Source organism: Carica papaya, chromosome 7, assembly GCF_054855325.1.
Source record: "Carica papaya isolate Zhongbai chromosome 7, ASM5485532v1, whole genome shotgun sequence".
Taxonomy (NCBI): domain Eukaryota; kingdom Viridiplantae; phylum Streptophyta; class Magnoliopsida; order Brassicales; family Caricaceae; genus Carica; species Carica papaya.
The window spans coordinates 825,796-849,066 of NC_142315.1; the positions used below are offsets into that span (position 1 = coordinate 825,796).

The window sequence follows — 23,271 nt, forward strand, 5'->3', positions numbered from 1 at the left end:
AAGAAGACTCGACTGAGTTTTCGCTTGATCGACTCACTGAGTTAGTCTTCGTCGGTCATTGATTGTATTTATTGCAGGGTAAGCGCCTTGCCGTCAGTCTACTACCATGCAACTCGATCCCGCGACCAGTTGACTCCTCATGTTAAGCTTTTTTTAATCTCTTTTTTAATAATATTTACCACTTTTTCAACTCTGCTTTGTGTTTATATAAGTACTGTAATTTTTTGAAGAATAAAAAATTAATTTGAAAGAGCACGTGGTCACTGTAAAATATTTATTTCACTAAAAATTGTTATAATTTTATGGGGCAAAAACTATTTTTATTTTTGAAATTTTGTTGAATCAAATATTATAAATTAATCACTGAAGATTTATAAAACGAGAATTTTATATCTTCGATAAAATCGAGATTCTAACCAGTGATATTGGGGCAGAGCATTAAAGAACAAAAAAATACAGAGAAGATCTCTACAAAAGGTCTTACTGCCATAATACCTGCCCTTCGTAAAGGAATAAATCATATAGAAGAGATTCCTCGCGAGTAACAATGGTGACCTAAACCATCCAAATTCACAAAGTGTATTAAAAACAAGCAGCAAAAGCTTAAAGACTGGAAAATCATAATAGACCAACATCAAAGCTAAAATTTGGCTAGTTTGTATTTAGTTTGATTGACGCTAACAGATATGGTTGGGGAAATGAAGTGATCGACTTACGAAAGGTTGAACATGTAAGAAATACTTGAACAAATTCACCTGTAAGAATTTCTCCTTTCACGAAAAAGAGAAGTGGATTACCATCAATCAACACAAAGACGAGGCTTCCGCCTGGGAGAGTCGAGATTTTGATTCTGTGCTCTCTGTTCTGCAATACTGCGGAGGGCCTTTTGCCGGTTCATGGCACTTTCCAAGTATTCTTGGAGAGGAGGAAGAGAGCCTTGGTCTCCATCTTTACTAACTTGTCCACGGATTATCTGAATCGAATCATTCAGATTTGCTGAAATTAGCAAAAACAGCACCATGCAATGGGAAGAACTCTAAGATGATTAGTGTGTTGTAGTAAGCTATTGTAACTCGTATTGTTTACAATATACAAAGATGCGTTTAGTTTAATTTTCAATTTAATCAATTTTAGTTTTAATTGTCGTATTAGTGTTAATTTGGATTATATAGAACAAATTTTTTGAACTGAGTAACCAGGAGAATCACGTGTTCTAATTCTTACAACCTAGAACATACTCATTTAAAATGAAAAAAATAAGAGTTACCAAGTCACTGAAAACTATATCCATGTTGTAGCTCAAGATATTCGAAGAGATCGTAACGTAAGGGCCCAACATATTTTATCAATGTTACTGCATAAAACTTATAGATCAAAAGCTTGCAAACATTTGTATTAGAAGAAAGATACTAAAGAGAGTGCTACTCGTTTGACTCATCTAACTCAACAAGCCTACCATGAACACACATGTACCAGAATAACAAAAAGTAGATAATTACCTTTGATGCCCATGATCGTTCTGCTTGCTGGCAAACATCCCTAATATCCCTACCAGACATTCTGAATTTGGAAAGAAGCCAGCAAACAGTTAACAAGAAAGAATAATTTATTTTATAAACGTTAATCTCGAGAGAGAAAAGCTGCTGAATGTTTGCACATATTTCTCATATCAGTTTAAGTAAAAAAAAAAAATTTTTTAAATAAGAAGTTTAAGAAGTATATATTCACAAAGCACCAAACAAGGGGATTAAGTAAAATTTAGTAAATATTTTGTATATGGTGACACCCCTTTGATGCCATATACTATATACACATTCTTTTTACTTACAAAAGGTAAGTAAAGAATAGAATAAAAGATTAAGATGAGAATAGGATAAAGGTAAGTAACCTTCACTTTGTTTTGACTGTACTACATTAGGAACAAGTATGGCATGCTTTAATGTTTCAACGATAAAAATATCAGTGCTAATGCAATCTTTTGCTTCCAGTTCCGTCTTCTTTAAGATCAATTGTTTATCATGACAAAATGCACCTAAAATATGGTAAGCAAGTAACTTGATGTAATCTACGGTGACTTAAATTTATTTATAATGTTCAACTGATTTAATATATATCTTGAAACAAATGTCTACTGAATCTAATGGTCCTCTATTGGAGGACTACGTCACAGCAATTTATATTACATTAAATTGCCTAAATATTTTCCTAAGTAACTTTGTCAAGGGTAAACTAGAAAATTAACACAGTGGAAACTCCCCTGCATGTATGATTTTCCTGCTATTGGTCACTGGTTTACTTTAGGGAGGATTGTCAGATTATTATCTTCTTCTTTATTTCTTAAAATGAATTCTAAGCAGAAGATTGAATGAAAATCATCTTACTCATTTTTTCATCTAGGTGCACTCATTTTTTCATCTAGTGCTTGCACCGTACTCATTGCCCCAAATCAATTGGCAAATAGACTGGATCCAAATAATTGATAAAGGAAAAGTAGATCAGGGTAAAATCTTGTCATGAAAAGTCAACAACTTACGCTTCCGTTGCCTGAGCAAATTCAAGTAACTCAGGTTTTGTGAGGTGCTTTGCATACTGAGACGCTATTTCCTGTCGGTTCCGCTCATCAGGTAGATCAAAGGGGATCATTGAATCAAATCGACTGACAATATGAACAGGAGTAAAAGTTAGAAAGCAATCCACATTAGCTCAACGTACAAATTTCAATAATCCATAATACAGGATATCTGGCACCTATTATACCTGATCAAAGCAGGATCAAGGTCTTCTTTTCTATTTGTTGCAGCAATGACAACCACTTTTTTATCCTGTTCAAATCCATCAATCTGGATAGAAAAGATACAGTTTTTCATCAAGGGCAGTGCACTAAGAAAATGATTTAGGCATTGAAACAGCTGATATGCATTGTTATTGGTGCATTCTACATTGACGTGGTACCCAGTATGATAATTTGTACTCTTTTTTTTACCACTGGATTCAATTGACACAAATTTGGAAAATTATTTCCAATCAATATGAAGGTGAAAATAATCCAAGCCTCAACATCTTATAGTAGTACCAAGTTATCTTAGAAAAGAGTCATGAGATTTGTGCAAAATAGCAAATCAATACTATGCACAAGAAGTTGCGTCTGAAGAATCTTCTACTAAGTTCCCCCAATGCAGTCTATAGTTAAAGCCCATCTGTCAAGAACAAGGCATTGCGTGGGTGAAATTGTGACTGTTTTTTGTTATTTAATTTTCTGTTAATTTTCCTCTTCCTGCAAGTTTCAATTAGAACAACTGTTTTGGAATTATTAGCGGTAGGACAGTTTGGAATGCCAGCTGTCAATTCCGTCCTGGTCCTACTATACCCAGCCAGGTTGGTATTGGTACAAATACTGTACCAGTGACGAAGAGATATAGAAGAAAAGTCTACAGAACTCTACTACCTGTCTACCGTCTTTTCCTTATTCTCTCTATTGTCCATTCTCTACACTTCTTCCTCCTGCTTACCGTCTTACCTTCTCTTCTACAACTTCTCATGGTTATCCTGGGCCTATTTTGGCCGCTCATGCATCAGTGGTCTGACACTACTCTGCAGTGGCAGAACCAGATATTGCATGAAGAGGGGATGTACTGATATTTGTTGTAGAAAAGGAGTTGTCGGGGTTAAGGTGCAGACACCCGTGTTATGATACATCCTAATTGTACTTTTAGTTATATTAACTTATTTTTTAGTTACTATATAAATCAATATTTCTTATACCATATAAAAACAATATATTCACTAATATGTATATAATGAAAAAATAAATATCAAATGCTAAAAAACTAAGAATAAAAATGTTAACAAAATACATTTTTTTAAAGAAAGAATATTGTAACTATATTAGTATAGTACCAAAAAAGAGGGGGTACCACCCATTTACAAGAGATTTACAAACTAGTTAGTATATCAAGGACATCCCCAAAATCCTCAACCTTAATGATGTCATGACCTAACACAAGAAAACTAAAATAATTGAACTATCTCGCTCTTAACTCGTTAAATATTATTCACAACTCCTTCAAAAGCTCTCAAGTTCCTCTCTTTCCATAAGACCCAAAAAATGGATAGGGGGAGGAGATTCGCAATTTCTGTTTTTAGTCCACACCCTCCCAAGCCCATATCTCATCCTCAATTGACCCAGCAGGAACCCAACAGATGCGAAGCAAGCCATACACCAAGCTCCCCAATTCAGAAGCAAAAGGACATCTAAGCAAAAGGTGGCAGCAGTTTTCCTCATTCCTAAGGCACATGAAACATCCATTTGCAAGTGTAAGACCCCTAAACTTCAGTTTATCCAAGTTTAATATGCTTCCCTGCAGGCCTCCCAGGCGAAGAATGCCATTCTAGGTGGTGCGGAATTTTTCCAAATTGCTGTACTCGGAAAACAGGGAGAGTTATTCAGCCTATGCCCCATTAACTTGCAATAGTAAGAGCCAACAGAAAACTCGCCATTTTTACACTCCCTCCACAGTACCTGATCCGGGCCATTGCCCATTTGAAATTCAGAAATTTTCTTCAACATATTTTCATACTCCTCCACTTCCCAGTTGTTCAAATTTCTGCTCACATTAACAGTCCATATACATCGATTATGCTCCCACGAATAAGCCTCTTCCACCAGCATATCTTTGGCTTGTGCAATCGTGTAAATTCTAGGGTAACACTGCTTTAGACAACCTCCCTCCAACCAAGTGTCATGCCAGAATCTAGTGACATTTCCTCTTCCATAGATCCAGGCCATGACCTCTCCTGTCCACCCTGCCCTCGTCCGTTAATGCACAATTCTGCCATCTAGCCGTAATCACCCTTCCCCACATTCTTCCTTCTTCTCTCAAGAATCTCCACAACCGTTTTCCTTGCAGAGCTTTATTGAAATCCACCAGTTATCAAATTCCCAAGCCACCCGCATGAATGGGTTTCTTCACATCATCTCACTTAACAAGATGAAACTTCTTGCTACCCTCACCATTGCCCCAAAGGAATCGACATTGGATGGATTCCAGTCTTTTTGCAATATTTACCGGGATAGTCAAAGTTGTGAGATAGTATACGGGTAAATTTGCCAAGGTGCTCCTTATTAAAGTGAGTCTGCCCCCTTTAGACAAGAAATTCCTCTTCCATCCCGCAAGTCTAGTCTCGAACAAATCAATCACCAGTTCCCAAGTTTTCTTCTCCTTGTACTTGGCACCCAGCGGGACACAAAGGTACTTAATAGGGAGTTTTACAGTTTTGCACCCCAACACCCTTGCAAGAGAGCAAACATCACCCTTATCACCAAGTTTTACAAGTTCAGATTTATCAAGATTGATGTTGAGCCCCGAAACACCTTGAAAACATAGAAGAATGCATTATTTCAGATGAAGGAGGAATGGCTTTTCTGGTTGGCAAAACAGGAATGCGTCATCGGCAAAAAATAAATGAGAAATTTCCATCACCCCGTCGCCCCTGCCAATCTCCATGCCTCTGAGAAGCTGAAGCTGTTTTGCCCTTACTAACATTACATTTAATGCCTCCATAACATAACAGTGAGGCCAATGGATCCCCTTGTATCAAACCCCTAGAGCCCTTAAAAAATTTGGATGGTCCTCCATTTATTAATATAGCGAACGAAGTAGTTCTCATGCAAGTACTCATCCATCCCCTCCATTTATCTCCAAAACCCATCCTACACAGCAAGTAATCCACAAAGTTCCAGTTCACATGATCATACGCCTTCTCCATGTCCAACTTACATACCAATCCTTCTTTTTTGTTCATTGTAAGATTGTCAACAATTTCATTGGCCACGAGGACAGCATCTTGGATTGGCCTTCCGGCTACAAAGGCGTGTTGGCTTTCATTGATGATTTCACTCAAAACTTTAGTAAGTCTATGTGCCAACACCTTCGCAATGATCTTGTATAGGCACCCCACCAAACTTATAGGTCTGAATTCTCGAATGTTCTTCGCCCCTTCTTCTTTGTAATCAGCACCAAAAAGTTAGAATTCAATGCTCTAACAAACTTCCCAGTTGCATGGACTCATGAAAAACATCGATAATATCCTCTTTTAATACATACCAGAAGGATTTAATGAAGTTTAAGTTGAAACCATCCGGCCCCGGAGCCTTAACCCCGTCACAAGATTTCGGTGCAGCAAATCCTCAGAAAATCTACCTTCCAAACACTGTCTGCTATTTCCCCCAATTTTCTTGAAATTCATACCATTCAGCTGCAGTCTAACAGGGAACTCTTCCTCATACAACCCCATAAAATGTGATCTGACAACCCACATTTCCTCAACATAATTACATCTTCTGTGATGACTTGCCAAGGTGTGAAAATATCTATAATTTCTATCTCCCTCTTTCAACCACCTCTCCCGAGATTTCTGCTTCTAGGCGAGTTCATCCATTTTAGCTTTTCGGGCCATCATCAATTTTATTTTGTCTCTGCGGGCAAGTTCATCAGACTGCAATCCCATCCTACCCTCTTTAAAGTCTAAATCCCCCAATTCAAAAAATAATAAGTTCGCCTCCTCCCCTTCCTTCCGAATCTCCTCTTTCGCCCATAACTTGATGTCATTCTTCAAGTATTTTAACTTGCACGCCACTTTATAACTTGTCGTGCCCTGTACCACATGGTTGCTCCAACTATCTTCCACCAGTTGCCGAAACTTGTCATTATGTAGCCAACGATTGTCAAAACGGAACGGAGTGGGCCCCCATTGAATACCCTCCGAACTTAAACAGACTGGGTAGCTATCAAAGATCGGCCTTTGGAGTGTCTTTTAAATTAGACCTGCAAGCTTAGTAAGAAAGTCATAAGAGATTAAGAACCTATCTATCCGGGAACAAGACGGGTTGGCCCTCAGGTTGGTCCACATCCATGAGTTGCCAATTAGTGGAAGGTCGACCAGATCCAGCTCCTACATCGTATCTCTGAACTCCCCAGCCACTGATTCCAAAAAGGACTCACCGATCCTCTCCTCCCTCCTCAAAACAATATTGAAGTCCCCTCCAACAATCTATTTGCCTCCCCACTTCCGTTTGCATTCCTTCAATTCCCTCCAAAGCAATTCTCTTTCCTTCTTGTGCCTCTGAAATATACACCCGTACACATTCATTCTTCCCCACTGCGCCCGTATTTGAATGTGCAACAAATGGAAACGGCCCCTCGCACCACATCAACACAATGTAATACATCATCGTTCCACAACACCAATATCCCTCCAGCAGCTCCATGAGAAGGGATGCAATGTGCACCCACATTCTTCATTTTCCAGAGGCTTTTAACAATTTGAGAGTCGCAAGAATCAAGCTTGGTTTCCTGCATGCAAACAACCTCTGGTTTCCACCTCCCCGAACAACCTTTGATGACAGTTCTTTTCTTCAACTCATTGATTCCTCTAACATTCCAAGAAATAACTTTGTTTATCATCAATAAACAGATTTGTTCCCTTCCACTTCCTACCCTTATCCTTCCTCCTACCGTCGTAATTGACCGAGCATTCAAGCTGCTTCAAGCCGCTTGAGTTCTCTCGGCGTACCTGCTCCACTTTTTTTTCTTCCTTTCCCCTCGTTCTCTGTTCTCTTCCCCTTGGTCATTCGCCTTTTGTATATTTCAGAGAAAAATAAAAATCCCTGATCTTCCATCCCCTCCCATGTAACGCCCATTAACTTGCTGAACTTCTGGATGTTTTGGAAAATCCAAGCAGTATTCCCCTCTTCGCTTTCAGAAACCTTGTCCTTGTCCACCTTCGTCAACCATGTTCAGTCATCACCGCCCCCAGCTATCGAAGCCAAGACTTGAGCCTCCTCCTCTATGAGGACTAAGGCTCGGTCATCCCCCATCCCAGAGTTCTCTTCTGCACCGGACTCCCTGATCTCCTTCTCACTAACCAAACATCTGTCTTCGTCTCAATATCTCCATCCTCAAACAAACGATTAAGTTGGAAACCATCATCCATCAAGCCATCTCTGACTTCTCCCTCCTCACAAGGAAACCCTAACCATCAAGATTCTCTGCTCCCTGTGGTAAGGTTATGATAATCATGTTCAACACCCGAACACTCACCCTTGGTCGAAATGCTTCCCACTGGCCTCCGAACAGGTTTTCTAACTGGGCTTCTACCCCTAGGTCTCATTTCCACATCTTCCTCGTCCACAATCACTTTGCCTTTCTCAGCCCGAGTTAAACGACGCGGTCTCCTAGGCCCATAATTACTTGAAGGGCCTAAACTTCTGAATCCATATTGATAGGCGTCTCCCACCCATCCAACCATTTGGGCCTGAAAAATTCTAGGCTCGGGTCGGGGCAGACCCATCGTCTGCCCTACCCGACATGTGTTGTTCTCGCTGGATCTCAGCGCCGCCGCATAGCTATTGACTCCACCCGCTCCCAAAGAGAAGTGAATAACAACAGCACAATGTGGGCAATTGAAAGATGCTACCCACGGTCCCACGCAACCCCCGGCTACGCGATGAACATCCTCCATCTTCTTTCCCATCCTCTCCCGGGGTCAGGGTTCACTACTTTCCTGTCCGTCAAGTCAAAAGCAGGTACCATAAACAACAAACCAGCCTCTGCCTTGATACCCTTCCGGAATAAAAATGCGTCTCGCCTTCTTCTCCAACACTTCTGAGATCACCAAATACTGTCCTCTTCTATTTTTCCCAACCAGAGTGTTCTGTTTTTTCCTGTAAAACGTCTTGCCCATGGCAACTTGCAGTCAAACCAGTAAAATTCCTCCAAGGCCCTGAGCAACCAATCAACCTCAGCCTTTACTAACGAACTAGATGTGCGGAAACCCTGACCGTTCTCACATATTCTCATTCCATCCAAGTCTTCCCTCACTGATCAAGTCAAATGACTTCTTCTCGACTACAAAAAACTTGCGGCCGCCCAGGGAAGGCATGTCCCTGAGGTCGGCCAAAGGCCGAAAGACTTAGATCAGGCACAAACTTGGAGAGAGAGAGCAAAGGTCAAGACTTAAAAGTCAGCTACTTTTTTGGTTCTTGTTAACAAAATACTTTAGTATAAATTTCTAAATGTTTCATTAATTACTATATTATCCTTGAAATTTTGGTAGATATTTTCATAAAAGAGGAAGGTCCATATGTTAAATTTATATATTGAGAGGACCTACATGTAAAATTGGCATATTAAAAAGCTATAATATTAAGTTTTTTATATTAGGGGGCTTATGTGTAAATTTTGCAAATTAAAAGGAAGCTACATATAAAATTTGAATATTAAGATGGGGGCTAAACTGATTTTGGCGGAGGGAGAGGGCCTGCAGACCCCATTAACCCCCGCCCCCCTTCTCCTGGGTTCAGCCTCTACTATCCAGCTAAAACGGAACGAAGTTGAAAAGACAACCCCAACAACTAAAAATTAGCGACACTCCACTAGAGGTCAATTCAGATATTCTGAAGCACCATACCAGATTTAAGGACATTGTGCAGATTATTATGTGCAGGGATTTTGTTAGACAGACATGATATCCTGGAGCAACAACCGAGTTACATGCCAAAGGGACTTTTTGACTGTTTATAAAGGCTAAGAAGTCATGCATTTAATTATTGCAGCAACAGTGAAATCCACATTTTACCTGTCGCAGTAACACTGATAAAATCCTACGTGTAGCTTCATGCATTTCACTATCACGGGCAGCAGCGAAGGAGTCAACCTGCAGTAAGATTATACAAAAATGTCAGGTTAGAATATGAAGAAATCTCCACCAACTTGCATGTAAACTGAGAGCAGAATGCAGAAACCACCTATATGTAAAGGATTAAAAACTGACGGAAGTGTAGCAACAATGTGAACATACAAGCACTAACATTACCTCATCTAGGAAAATGATAGCACCATTAGGGAGCTCATTTGCAAGAGAAAACACTGTTCCCAAAAGGCGTTCGCTTTCACCATAGTACTTTGACATGACTGCCTCAAGTGGCACATAAAGCAATGGGACACCCTGCCAAGACATCACACATCTTCCTTTTTCTGTCAACTTTAAATTTGATGACAATATTGTACACATCAAGGCTATTAAAGTTTGAAAAGTAGCAAGAATTGAACACCAAATATGCACAAAAAAAAAATCTTCCATCTAAGAACCATATTGTCCATTCCAAAGCTCCCAAAAAAGGGACAAAAAAGGATTATCAGAAACTATTAAGGAAGTGCTTGTATTGACTCACTGCTTGATTCGCAATAACACGAGCACAGGATGTCTTCCCTGTCCCTGCAATTCAACATGCATACAAGTGAGCTTGTGATTCATCTGCAAACCAGTATAGGGCAGGATCTCAAAATGCATCAGCATATCCCTCTCTACAACATAAAGGAAGTCAAACAATTCAAAGATGTAGTACAAGAGCTGAAGTGAAAGAAATTAAGGATGATTCAACAAATTCAGTCAAATTTTTTCTTCCAATCACGCCGTCTGAAAGGTGCTGCATGGAAAAAATGAGAGGGTCCACAAGAAGCAAGCAGAAAATTGGGAAACAGCAAAGACAGTTGCACTGAACTCTTTTGCTGTTTTGATTAGGCTTAGATGTCTGTTATTTTGGAAGTTTCTATTTTTTAGTTATTCAAATAAATAGGCTAATTGAGATAGCTTAAGTGCTTAGCTCCAGGTCTAAAATCATGATGATTGTATCCTAGGTATTAGGAAAAAGTCAAACCACTCTTTCCTATTTGTTTGTACTCAGATTTTAACCTAAAATCACGGTCTTCTAGATTTTATGATAAAGTTTGCCCATCCTTTCCTATTTTTATAATCAAATTTCACTGCTGCAAGGAAGAGAATAATTATTAAAAAAATTGACTCTAAAGATTGTTGGGTTCTATCTAACAAGACCAAAACCTAGTTATATATATATCATTCCATGACCAGATTCAAAGTCCGAGACTTAAGAACTTGATCTCAGAATAGCTAGTCATGGGGGAATTTAGTATCTTCTAACATAATTTGAGACTTTCCTCAAACTTTATCACGAGGACTGCACTTGCATGGAGGAGTGGTTGAGTGAGCTGTTGTGCAAATCAAGGGCCTATTTAGAGAGATCTCCAATACTAAACTGACAAACAATAAAATGCCAAAAAGAAGCATAAATTGTTGTAGCAAGAAAAAAAAACAAGGGAGTTGCCCATGCTGATAGAGTAAAGGTGGCATCAGATCTGATGATCAGTCTATCATTGTATGAAACAAGTAGATACCTCAGCTTCTAGAAAAGTTGAAGGGCCATGATGCACAGATAAGTTTTACCCATGTGTCGTCTAGCAAACACATTGTTACTATCACCCATGATGAAACTGTGAAGATGTCGAATGTTCAGACAGACACTTGTGTTGCAACAGCTAGTGCAGTCTTATGCAAGAAGATGATTTCACTGGAATCTTGGCTGCTGCTGGTAGAGATACGGTTGTAAACATCTAGAACATTTGTACAGGCAGGCAGGTTACTTAATGGATGCGGTCAATTACATTGATATAACACTTTTACATTAATACTTTATTTGGACACTCCTGTCACCCTAGGGATTCATTACAATTTTCTCTGCATCTGTATGCAGCAGAAGGACAACCTCCGAATTTCATATTTTGTCATTTGAATTTTTTTTTTCTTCTTTTGGAAAGAAGTTTAATAAACATTGAATCTGTTTCTCATAAGCACCTGATGAAAGAGGGGTCTGATATAACATGAAAGAACAGATTGAAGAAGGATACACAAACAAGCAGAAAATAGGCAACCGGCAAAAGAAATGGCACTGAACTCTTGTGTTGTCATATGAAAAATCCTAATTTTTTAGTTATTTGAATAAATAGGCTAATTGTGAAAGTCTAAAATCATGGTGATTAGATTCAAGTCTAAAATCAAGGAGATAATATCCTAGATATCAGGAAGAAGTCAGCCTACTCTTTCTTATTATTTTCACTCAAATTTTAGCATAAAATCACGGTGAGCTTATTCTAGATTTTCGCAAAAAGTCTGCCCAATCTTCCCTATTTATTTGTATTCAAATTTCAGTCATGAAAAGATGAGAATATAATTATTTAAAAAAAGATTTAGAATCCTTAAACTCTGGAGATTGGTAGATTCAAAAAGGTTTGGAGTCCTTTAACTCTGGATATCAGTGGGTTCAAAATGTTTTTAAGTCTTCTAATTATAGACTGGTGGGTTCTCTTTAATGAGTCACAAATCCTAGTTCTATATATACAATTCCATGAGCATACCCGAAGTCTGGGATCATAAATAAGATTAAATTTTGATTCTCTAACCCATATGAGTTCGTAAATGCATATAGATTTTCCTAAATATTTTTGCCATGATCCATGAAAAGCAAGGATTTCTACGTTTTCGCACAAGGCCCAAGGCCAAAAACATACTTTATTCTCAAACATAGTTTTAGCTGCCTTTACTGGGTCCCAACTCCCAAGAATATGTACATGGCACAAGCCTTAGAACTTATGAACAAGATGACAAATAATACATGGAACAAGCAGTATAAAAATCATTTGAAGAAGTGAACAAGTTGAAAGGTGGATTTCAGTTAAGTAATCTAGTAATTTATCATGATTAAGAAGGTGAACCTGGTGGACCTTCAAACAGCACAGCCCGAGGCCGGTTAGACTCAAACTTACACCTAGTCCCACGAGCAATGTCATCATATACTTCAGGACTGTGAAGGGCCATCAATATTGTATCTTCTATTTCCCTACATAGAGAATAGTCAATAGAAGTTCAAGCACTTTTATGCAGAGCCACAAATGCATGAATAATTACATAAATTATATACAAACACACAACACAGAGGAGATATGGGTCATGTAATTATGTTACAATCACAGTGCATTTTTAGCAATTTACTGGTAAAAGAAACATTCCCTCAAAGAGATCATGCTCATAAACTGATCTGCAAATTAACTGATTCACTGGTTTTTAGCCTCTAAGAGAGAAAAGAAAGCAAGAATCTGCTAAAGAGACACAAACATTTATAATCCAATCCAACAATATCAGCCTCACCATAGATTAGCGTGCTTACAGGGTTACACATATTAAATGAGAAGCGAAGACCAAGAAGTACTATAACATAGTCCAGTTAAGCTTAATTTACTTGCATTCAATTAATTGTATAAAGGCCTTATCAAGCGTGTTTAAATTTCTCGAGGAGAAAAAAGAAAGGGAATATTGCATGGGGAGCTAAAAGTGAATCACTAAAAAAATAGAGGTACCCTTCAGTTTTCATGAAAAAGAAACCTTACCAACCTTAGCAAGCCATACAATGTGGTTACAAATTTTAGATACTTGGAACATTTATAATTGAGGTCTAAACTCCCAAGCTTCGAGGCCATATAGGTAATAAGTCTTTTTGCGATAGCAATAAGCCTTTATATGAAGGGAACTGTGCAAATACTAGCGCCACTAATTTTGGAAAGCATATTAACTTCTACTACCTTGTCAGCAAAGAAACTGTACATGAAAGATATCCATGTCTTTAACACTTCAATATCCATATGCTAGAACTAAATTTTTACCACAAAAAAAAAAAAAAAAACGGCATAACTAGATGCTTGGCTCCATTTACACATTGTGGCTTAAACAACAGAAGCAGAAACAAGCAATTCTGACTTTCAACTATTCAGAACACTACGTCTCATGTATAACAGTGCATGTCACATAGAATTATTAGAAAATCTCTCTGTTCTCCTGGAGTCTGGAATAAACCAAGGAAGAAGCTTGAATGGCAAACTAAAAGGTCAGGCAACAAACTAAATTTGAAGGAGCATTTGCAACTTCTTTCCATACCGTTTTTGTTGATCATATCCTGCAATATTATCCCATGATATCTCTTTGTATGAGGAATATCCCTGAGGTTCATCAAGTCCATAAATTCTCACTCCTATTGACTCCAGTTTAGAAACAGATCTGTCTACTGGTGGACTCCGTGAAGAACCTTCACCAGGTTTTCTTTCCACATTCGTTTTTTGTTTCATCTTCCCACCAGCTAATTGTAAAACAGAAACAAATGCATCTAGCTCTCTGGGACTCAAGCTTCCTTTCTTGATGAACTCAATTTCCTGCACTCATTTATGCCATCTCATCAGCATGAGAAACTAATACTACTAGTCTGTATAAATACATAGCATGACTGCAAAATAAATGACTTACTGCTTTTTCTGAGCTTATGAGTGAACGGAAAATAAGGATGCATAGATTTCCTTCATTAGCATTCACATCTCCTGAATTCCCATCATTCCCTCCTGCTTCCTTCAATTTTTCAAGCTGATTAAATGTTAATTGCCAAGCAACTGAACTGAAATAGCACAAAAGATGGTGATTTAATAAACTTCCTTAATAATTAATATAAATTTCCGATCAGGTGCAGCAAAAATCTTATAGTACAAAGGAAAAAAGAACACCAAGATAGACTACTAACCTGTCCCAGGCACGCAATAACACATCTGAACCAGACCCACCTCCTACTCCTTTCTCTCCAATTTGTGACACAAGGCTTGCAATCAATTGTGGAATTTCGCATGCAGGAGGAATTTGGAACTTGATGGTGACCTGTAAGAGAGCAGGGAGTCAAATGAAAATGCTCAAAGGACAGGCAGAACTAAATGAACCTGCGATTAGAAATGAATTGGCATAGAAAATTCAAAAGATGGAAAATGAGCCTCTACCTGCATTTAGAAAAATATACATAGTAATCTAAGAAAAAGAAAAAAAAAAGAACCTAGTATAGATATGTTTATACCAGACAAGAGAGATTATCAATTTTTTCTTTTCTTTCATTTTCATCTTTTCAGCTGCTAAAATAAAGACACTACAAAAACCAGTAATTCAAAAATAAGTAGCACTGAGAGGCTACTAACTTAAAGTCTGGACTCTCATAAGGCCGCAATAGCTGAAAAGAAAAAACAACTAAAAAAAAGAGAAAGAAAGAAGAATACGACAACCTTTTGACCCTTGACAGCAACAGTAAACCGTGGATAAGAACCATGCTGAATTCCTTTACTTTTTAGTAGTTCTTCAATACGCTGCCGTTCTTTCTTGGCAATTTCCTCCAGATCTGCATAATTTGTAGGAGATTCCGATGACAACGGAGGTTTAGCAGCAGCCTACAGAAAGCTAAGCAAACAATAAATCAACTAAAATGCAGTTCTAAGAGAGAGATTCAAAAGCTATCACTACCTTTTAATGCTTAATGTTGATATTCTACCTTCCAGGTCTTTATTTATTCCTCAATTTTCCCCTCTTCTTTAGAAATAAATTAGAAATGATATTCATCTTCCCAGTGGAGATTTGGTCCAAGTGGTGGATACTACATTTACTGTAACCCAAAAAAAAAAAGTTGGAATTGGGGTTGGAGCAATCACTGCTGCTATAAGGTAACTTTCTTTATTCCTACTTTTTGGTGTTTGGGAGGAATGGTTAAAAGTGTACACAGGCAGTTGGAGACAAAGAAAATCATCAAAATCAGCAACTAAAAGCCTACATGCATATATATACACACACATATACAATATTATGATAAGTTCACACGTAGCGCTGATCCAACGAAGCTCCAGAGGTATAAATGATGCTTACCTCCTCAGCATCAGCATAGGCTCTTTCTACTGCCCCAACTCCGAAAAGGCCAATCAAGACAGCTGGAAATACAGAATAAGGTCCATGACCATTGGGCAGTATTCTCGGTAGCTGAACTTCTAGTGCATCAGAATAAATATATTGCATAGAGGACCCTGCAATGAAGTCACATAAATTTATAGTAACACTTATTGTACCACCAATCAACTCACCAGGCCACTTCTATCTCTTACCATGTGAAGAACCAAAAATTAGAGGAAAATCAAAGCTTATTTAATCTAGGAATGTGAAATAGAGAAATCAATCATATTCTGCTTCTTATACTGTTCAACTTAGATCAGCTACTGATTTTAAAACTCTGAAGTGCACTGCCAGTTAAAATGAAGATTTAGAATGACTCTCTATTTGCAGCCTTGTGGCCAAACTAAAGTAAACATGGCGAGAACATTGCTTGCATTGACCCCAAAACTACACACCAAGGTGGTATTAAACTTTCAGTTAGTCTCCTAAAAATAAAATCAGCTTGACATCTATAGCATTTCCCATTAAATTAATAACCGAGATGGTATAATCTTTAGAAATTGCAGGGCTTCTTAATAAGCAAAAAGGTTAACGAGGAACAATATAATAGATTAAAAGTACTCACTTCATCAAATGTATACTTATAATCCTTTTCCTTGGTCACAATTTTCTCTACTATAAGGTAATTTCATACATTAGAGCAAACACCATAAATAATTAATTGACCAACAAAAAATTACTGCCAGGACTCTTTAAAACATCCAAATCATAATAGTGAGAAGATCCTCGTTGAGTGAGCATACCAGAGAAGAAGGAAAGAATCGGAGCAGAAAAAGAAGGGATGGGGGAAATGGAAAAGAGAGAAAGTTGGAGAATCTAGGAGAAGGCTAGGAGATTTTCATTTAGATTTTTCTTGATTTCAGCATGTGTAACTATCTCCACATATATGGGATATTACATCATAACTAATCACAAAAAGATCTCTCCTATTACTCAGAACCACCCTCTTAAGCACAACCGCCAAAGCTTCTACAAAACCGCATGCAAACATTTGCAGATTTATTAGCTGGATAGGCTAGGTGACCATAGAGGATTCCTCGTGAATTCAAATAACAGAAATTTAAAATATAATGCGAAGGAAATAAAGCAAAGTAGACGATGCACCGTAGCAAATTGCTTACTCTTGCAGGATCCTTGTCCTCGAAGGGTCATAAAAAGGAAACAAGAATAGAAAATAATGATCTTATTAAGTTGCCCCTGCTGGTGAGAGCACTTCCAAGATAACAATATCTTGACAGTTGCACAATTGCTTGCTCAGTGAGCTTGCAGTCAAGGATTGCTAGTGGAACAGAGAACCAGCAGCAGCAGTAGTTGCTGGGAAAGGGCACAGGGGATCTTTGGCGATAGCATGCTTGAGATAGACACAGGAAACATGGGATTAAAGGTTGTCAAAGCAAGAAAATTGAGTGTATAAGCAACAAGGGCCAATGAGAGCTATTATTTGAAACAGCATGAAATACTGTTTTTGGATATGGTCTAGGGACCATGGATTATTTATAGGCATGGAGTTTGAAATATAAGCAATCTCCTAGCCAAAACCAAGTTTGTTAAACGTTTATCAACTTGAACTTTCATGCCGCATTTCCTATGGTCAATTGGTGTTGCAAGAACCTAAGCATGTCCTCTTGCCTCTCAAGTGGAAATTAACTACCACAATGTTGGAGTTCCATGGGAACTAAGGAATATGATGAGAGAGAAAACCCACAAAAGGCCTCAAATTAAGTCATTTACAGGGTGGGATATTGTACCAATGTTCAGCCAAAGGAAGCCATTGGTGCTAAGAAGTAGAGATTTGGCTATACATACACCTCAAATATTGTTCCAAACAACAGTTAACCATCTCCTTATCACTGTCACAGTGGCGGTGATAGGCAAAAGAAGCTGTCATCAGACACCCTGCAGCGAGAAGAATTCATGACAGAACCTGCTAAGCAAGATGGACTGGCAATTACAGAAGATTTTTGGAGATTGACATAAAGTTTATAGAGATTAGCAATAAAAGCAACATTTACAGTGTAAGCAGAGTAAGGAAATGAGATAGAGACATAAGATGGCTATATTTGGTGAGTAATCAACAACTGAATAATTGACATGACGGCCATTGGAGGAAGGCAACCCTCAACAAAATAGTCAGTGAAAACACCAGATGGAAGTGGTGATAGTTGAAGCAGCACAAGATAAGTCATGCAGAAAGTTTTGGAAGATTACAGGTTGTACAAGATTGAATGAAGTTACAAACATCTTTCCAAGGGCCTCTCAAAATAAAGGGTTGAGGATAGGCACAAACCATGGCTTGTACCCCTGGGTGGCCACCAAGGGAGCTGTTATGGTAGTAATGCAGCAGATCATATTTAGGATTGTCATTGCGGCCTACAGCTAGCTTCTCTTTCCTCCTCAACATGGGATCTGAATAAAAAATACTTTGCAATAGATGGTCGGTTCCACCGGTAGATCATGTATAGCTTGCTTTGGAGCTAGCTAGCCTGAACTCGAAGAATCATACTCCCTGAGGAGTACACAAGCATAAAGCCAACATTTAGCCGGAACACCAAAACAATGCTTCAGGTACAAATTATTTCTGCCTAGCTCGTATACAACGTCACAATCATATTTTTAGGAGCTTGGGAAGTTCTAAGAGAAGGAAGAAGAGGCGGAAAATCCAAGAGAGCAAGTTTGAGAATCAAGGGGAAGGACAAGCGATTTCATTTAGATTTTTCCTCGTTTCATAATGCATCCAAATCACCACATGTATGGTAGATTCCCTCCCATTCCTAAATTAATCACACAAATCTCCCTCATTACAAGTTACCATCCTCTTAATAGCAACTACCAAACCTTCTACATAACTGCTTAAGGACTTCAAAAGAATTCAAATGACTGAAACTTAAAGTACAGAGGAAAGGAAATAAGCAAAATAGAAAACGCATCGTAACAAATTACAGCTACTAAGTAATCAATACAACAAGGAAATCCATAAGAAATATAAGAATTTATCTCGAGACAATCTGTAAATCATATCATCCCAAAACTACAAAAACAAGTAAAGAAAAAACACTTTAGCATTTAATCAAACGGGAAAAAAGAACTGCATGCACGAAAATGAATACAAATTGAAAGCTCATATGGAAGGGAGGTGACCATACTCTGATATAGACGACTAGGGAGAACGCGTGAGTGATCGCGTAAGAGTTTAATGTTTTTGGGAGAAAAAATTGCGCGCCATGATCGAGCTTGCCTTACCAGTCGGCCGGAAACCGCCATCGGAGTGCGACTTTAAAGTCAGAGATGTTGAAGACTTTGGTCTGTTTGGGAGAGGAGAAAAAGCGCGACTGGAATATTAAGATTTCAAGTGGCTCATTGCAATTAACGCCCACACTTGTAAAATAAAATAAACGCTTGTGTCGTTTTATATTCAAAAATTAAAAATAATAATAATAATTAAATTTATGTAATTAATGAATTTTCTAATTTTTAGCAGTTCATTTTTGTTTTTTTTTTTAATTAAATTAATTTTATCTAATTTAAATAAAAGAGTGAAATTAATTATTAAATACTTTTATTTTTTTCTAAAGTGTATACTTGTGTATATTAAATATAGGCAAAGCTATATATTTATATCTTTTATTTTATATATTTATATTATTCAATTTTGTCCAACACAACAAAAATTATGCTCTTAAAACAAATATTGAATTATTGAATTTCATTTTACGAAAACATTATCTAACTATTTATATATAGTTTGACCTCACTAAATATAAAATTATAACATAGTAGTAATTATAATAATATAGTTATAACAATAACATAATATTAGTCGTAGTTGTAACATCTAAAAAAAAAAAATTATTTTTGGGTATTTGAATCTTTTTTATTTTATTTTATTTTATTTTAATGGTTAATTTATTTTGTAATAATTATGTGTTTAACTTAATTTAATTTAATTTAATAAAAATAAAACTAATAATAATGATAAAATATGGTAAATTTATTTTTGGGATTTAATTGAAATTGATTTTGAAAAAAAAATGGTGAAAATTTAGATTCTGGAGGTGTTTTTAAAAAGAAAATCGGAAACCCGGATGTCAAAACGCAATTTAGAAAAGTTGTGTCACGTCAGCAGCCCCGGCCAACCAGAACACGCCGCGTGGCAAAGAAGCTGACGCAGGAGACCACATGGACGGAGCCACATGAGCGATCCTCGTGCACGCGATCGAACAGTCCAGATCTCACACGTGAGGACGTCCTAGATCTCACGCGCACGAACGGCCCAGATCGCATCGCGATGGACAGTCCATATTTATTTCTATTTTAATCGCGATCGAACAGCCCAGATTAAACCGTGATCGACGACTGAGATTAAAAGGAGAATGTTATAAATAACATCACCCACACCCGACCCCAAACCCTAGCCGCTAGTGTCCTCGCTGGAGAAGAAGAACCAGTCGCCAGATGAGCCGGCCGCCGCCACCCGCCGCCGCACCGGAGGGTTTTCCGACCGCTAAACGAGGTAAATTTTCTCCCATTGGCTCGTTTTTCGATGTTGAATCCACTTATGGCCAAATTGGAGCAAACCACCGGTCAATTGGCCGAAAAACACCACCGAAGTCCAGCGGCACCGCTGCTGCTTCCCTCAATTTTTGCCTCCGATGAGGCCCTTTCCGGTTCCCGTTCGATGCAATTTTTACACTACTGTGATCACCGTCCTTTTCTCTACAGGTTGAGCGGAGCAAAACATCAAACCATGACTCACACCGGAGAAGCCGCCGCACCCGAGGGCTCCGCTACCGGTAAGTCTTAGTTTTTCGTGATTTTTTGGCCCACCGAGGGCCCTAGGGTTGTTTTATCGCAGGAACTAATGCAAGTTTGGCCGAATTATGCCGAAAATGGCCGACCCGAGGCGGATCGCCGCCGCGGGTTGCGGTGCCGTCGCCAGAGCACGGCGAAGCTGCCGTGCTGGAATTTCGATATTGGCCAAAAAGTGGCCATGGGTCTGATTTGGGATTTTTTGGGACACGTGCAGGTACCGGTAGTGCGTTTCAGTTTTCTGAAAAAAATTCAGAGAATTTAGGGACAGCCCGTAGGCGTATTGTAGAGCCGATTTCAGACTCCGAAACAAGTAAGGATCTCTCTCTCTCTATTTCCTATCACGGCATTAAATCCTAATAAATGATAAAATGGTATTTTATGACTTTATAGATATGTATAATTGATTGAGGTTGCCAATGGAGCCCGAATCTGATATATTGTCGGTCAGTTGTTATTTGATCTATTTTTCAGTATTAAATACAGTATGATATTTGATGTATTTATTTTATGGTTTCGTATGCATGAATCATGGTTTCTTTTTTTATGGTTTGAATTATGGTGAACCCAATGTTGTGTTGTTTTGTTTGGTGTTATTATTGGTTTACGTATTTATGTATGATTGAAAAATTGAGACCAAGAAAAATGGGAAAAAGTTATGTGAATTAATAAATGGATAATGTGGACAGTCTGACTAGATATCCTGGGAGATGGTGGACGGACCGGATCCGTAGGGAACCCTGCCGAGAACGTGGTCTCTCATATCGGATAGGGTATGGAGACCTTATGTGTTTTGGTGCCCATACCGAACGGGATATGGGGATGGCCCGTTTCACCCTCATACCGGACGTAGTATTGAGATTTATAGTTTTGGTGTCCATACCAGACGGGGTATGGGGACGGCCCGTTTCACCTTCATACCGGACGGGGTATTGAGGTTCATGGTTTTTGTGCCCATACCGGACGGGGTATGGGGACGGCCCTGGAATCAGACTATTAATGTTAATGGTTCACGTGTAGCGGAGACCCCTATGGATCCCCACGGATACTAATAGGCTGGTAAAATAGGAAATTTGTTGTTTGATTATTGAAATGCAAAGTATAACATGTGTTATGTTACAAAACGTATATGATTTTATGACGGTTATAATGTTATTGTTTTCATATGTTATTTTCATAAATCTCACCAATGTAAGTGAACAGTAAAAGTTTTTATCATTAACAAATGAGTTTGTTATAAATTATGCTCAATTGGTCGTTTTTGTTTTCTACCAACCTTTACTTTTGTGGCAGTGAAATAGTGTGATATCTTTACTGGGCTAGTGTAGCTCATTCCTTACTTAACCATTTCATATCAGGAAGACGTGGTTCCCGAACCCGTTCCACATGAAGACGGCGAGTTAGACGCTTAAAGATTTTATAGTTCTATTTATAGTTTTTATTTCAAGTATTTCTTTTAATTACCTTATTCTTTCATACGTTAAATACGTTTATGCCTATTGTGTAAGAGATGTTAATCAGAATTTTTATTTCGCTTCCGCATTTAAGATTTTTAATACATACATTTTTGTTTAAATTTCTGGAGCCGTTACAGTAGTTATTTGAATTGTGGATTATTAGATGATCAACCAATATGTTTTGTTGAGTTCTTTAAAGCATAACTAATTATTTTTATATAGTTTGATCGCATTAAATATAATATTATAATATAATAATAATTATAATAATATAGTTATAATAATAATATAATACTAATAGTAATTATTTGAATAGTGAATAATGAGATGATTGACCAATAAATTTTATCAAATTCTTAATTATTTATTTTTAAATAATATTTAATTAATTTAATTATTATGCATCTTATATTATATTTTAATGTCACATATATCATATTTTATTATACATATTATAATATATTAATGTATACACGTTCATGAATATAGTTTTTCTCGTAAGTACAAATTAAATAGATCATTCTTCACTTATTTATAAGTAAAGATTTAATATTTTTCAATTTTGAAATACTAAGCGGAAAAAAAAAATGTACTAATTTAAATTTTGATATGAAAAAACAATGTGAAATTTTTGTGGGAAATCAAAATTTTCATTTCCTTTCAAAATTTAACTTCATATCCAACTTCAAAATTTTAATTAATTAGTATTAAGTACTATTATATACATATATATATATATATATATATAAATTCAAAATTTGCCAAGGACCAACAAGAGTAATTTTGAGAGAGGACATATTTGTTCTGTTTGGGAAGTGAGAAAATGAAATTTCTCTGGTTCAAATCACTCAATTGGGACTCAACAAATTGGTGAAAGTTGAATGAATGAAGTCTGTCTTCTTTAAGTACAAAGGATGACTAAAATTACATCTCTTTTTCAGCAATTGACTTATACATATATATATATATATATATATATATATATTTATACTTACATATATATATATATATAAGTTATACCTTTTATTTTCTTAATGTTTTATTCAGCTTTAAACTTTTCCTAAAAATTATCTTAGTGCTTTGCTAATTATTTTAATTTTAACTCAATAATTGAGTTAAATAAGAAAAAAAAAATGAAAATTTGAACTAAATACTCTTCTAAATATAATTTTAAGAAATATTTAATGTTAATAAAAATACTTATAATGTTGTTCGTCGTATCGAAATTAGATATATTTAAATTAGATTGAACATTGAAAAAAATAAAAGATCAAATTGAAAACTAAACTATTTAATTTTG

General features: G+C 37.2%; 1 protein-coding gene across 2 annotated transcripts; it reads right to left on the bottom strand.

Moving 5' to 3' along the window:
* Positions 1-370: 370 nt before the first annotated feature.
* On the bottom strand, positions 371-19,073 carry LOC110825205 (P-loop containing nucleoside triphosphate hydrolases superfamily protein). Of its 2 annotated transcripts, XM_088206927.1 has the most exons (15): positions 18,852-19,073; positions 15,628-15,782; positions 14,997-15,158; positions 14,474-14,604; positions 14,206-14,350; positions 13,843-14,114; positions 12,627-12,751; positions 10,232-10,275; positions 9,874-10,005; positions 9,637-9,714; positions 2,758-2,840; positions 2,534-2,656; positions 1,500-1,560; positions 798-973; positions 371-555 (listed from the first exon to the last, which is right to left on the bottom strand). In XM_088206927.1, exons 1-14 carry the CDS (start codon positions 18,967-18,969, stop codon positions 800-802), a joined length of 1,803 nt encoding a protein of 600 aa, XP_088063053.1. In that variant the 5' UTR covers positions 18,970-19,073; the 3' UTR covers positions 371-555; positions 798-799. The 2 variants fall into 2 exon arrangements, with proteins under 2 accessions (XP_088063053.1, XP_088063054.1); XM_088206928.1 differs by lacking the exon at positions 371-555 and having other exon boundaries at positions 858-996.
* Positions 19,074-23,271: the final 4,198 nt, after the last annotated feature.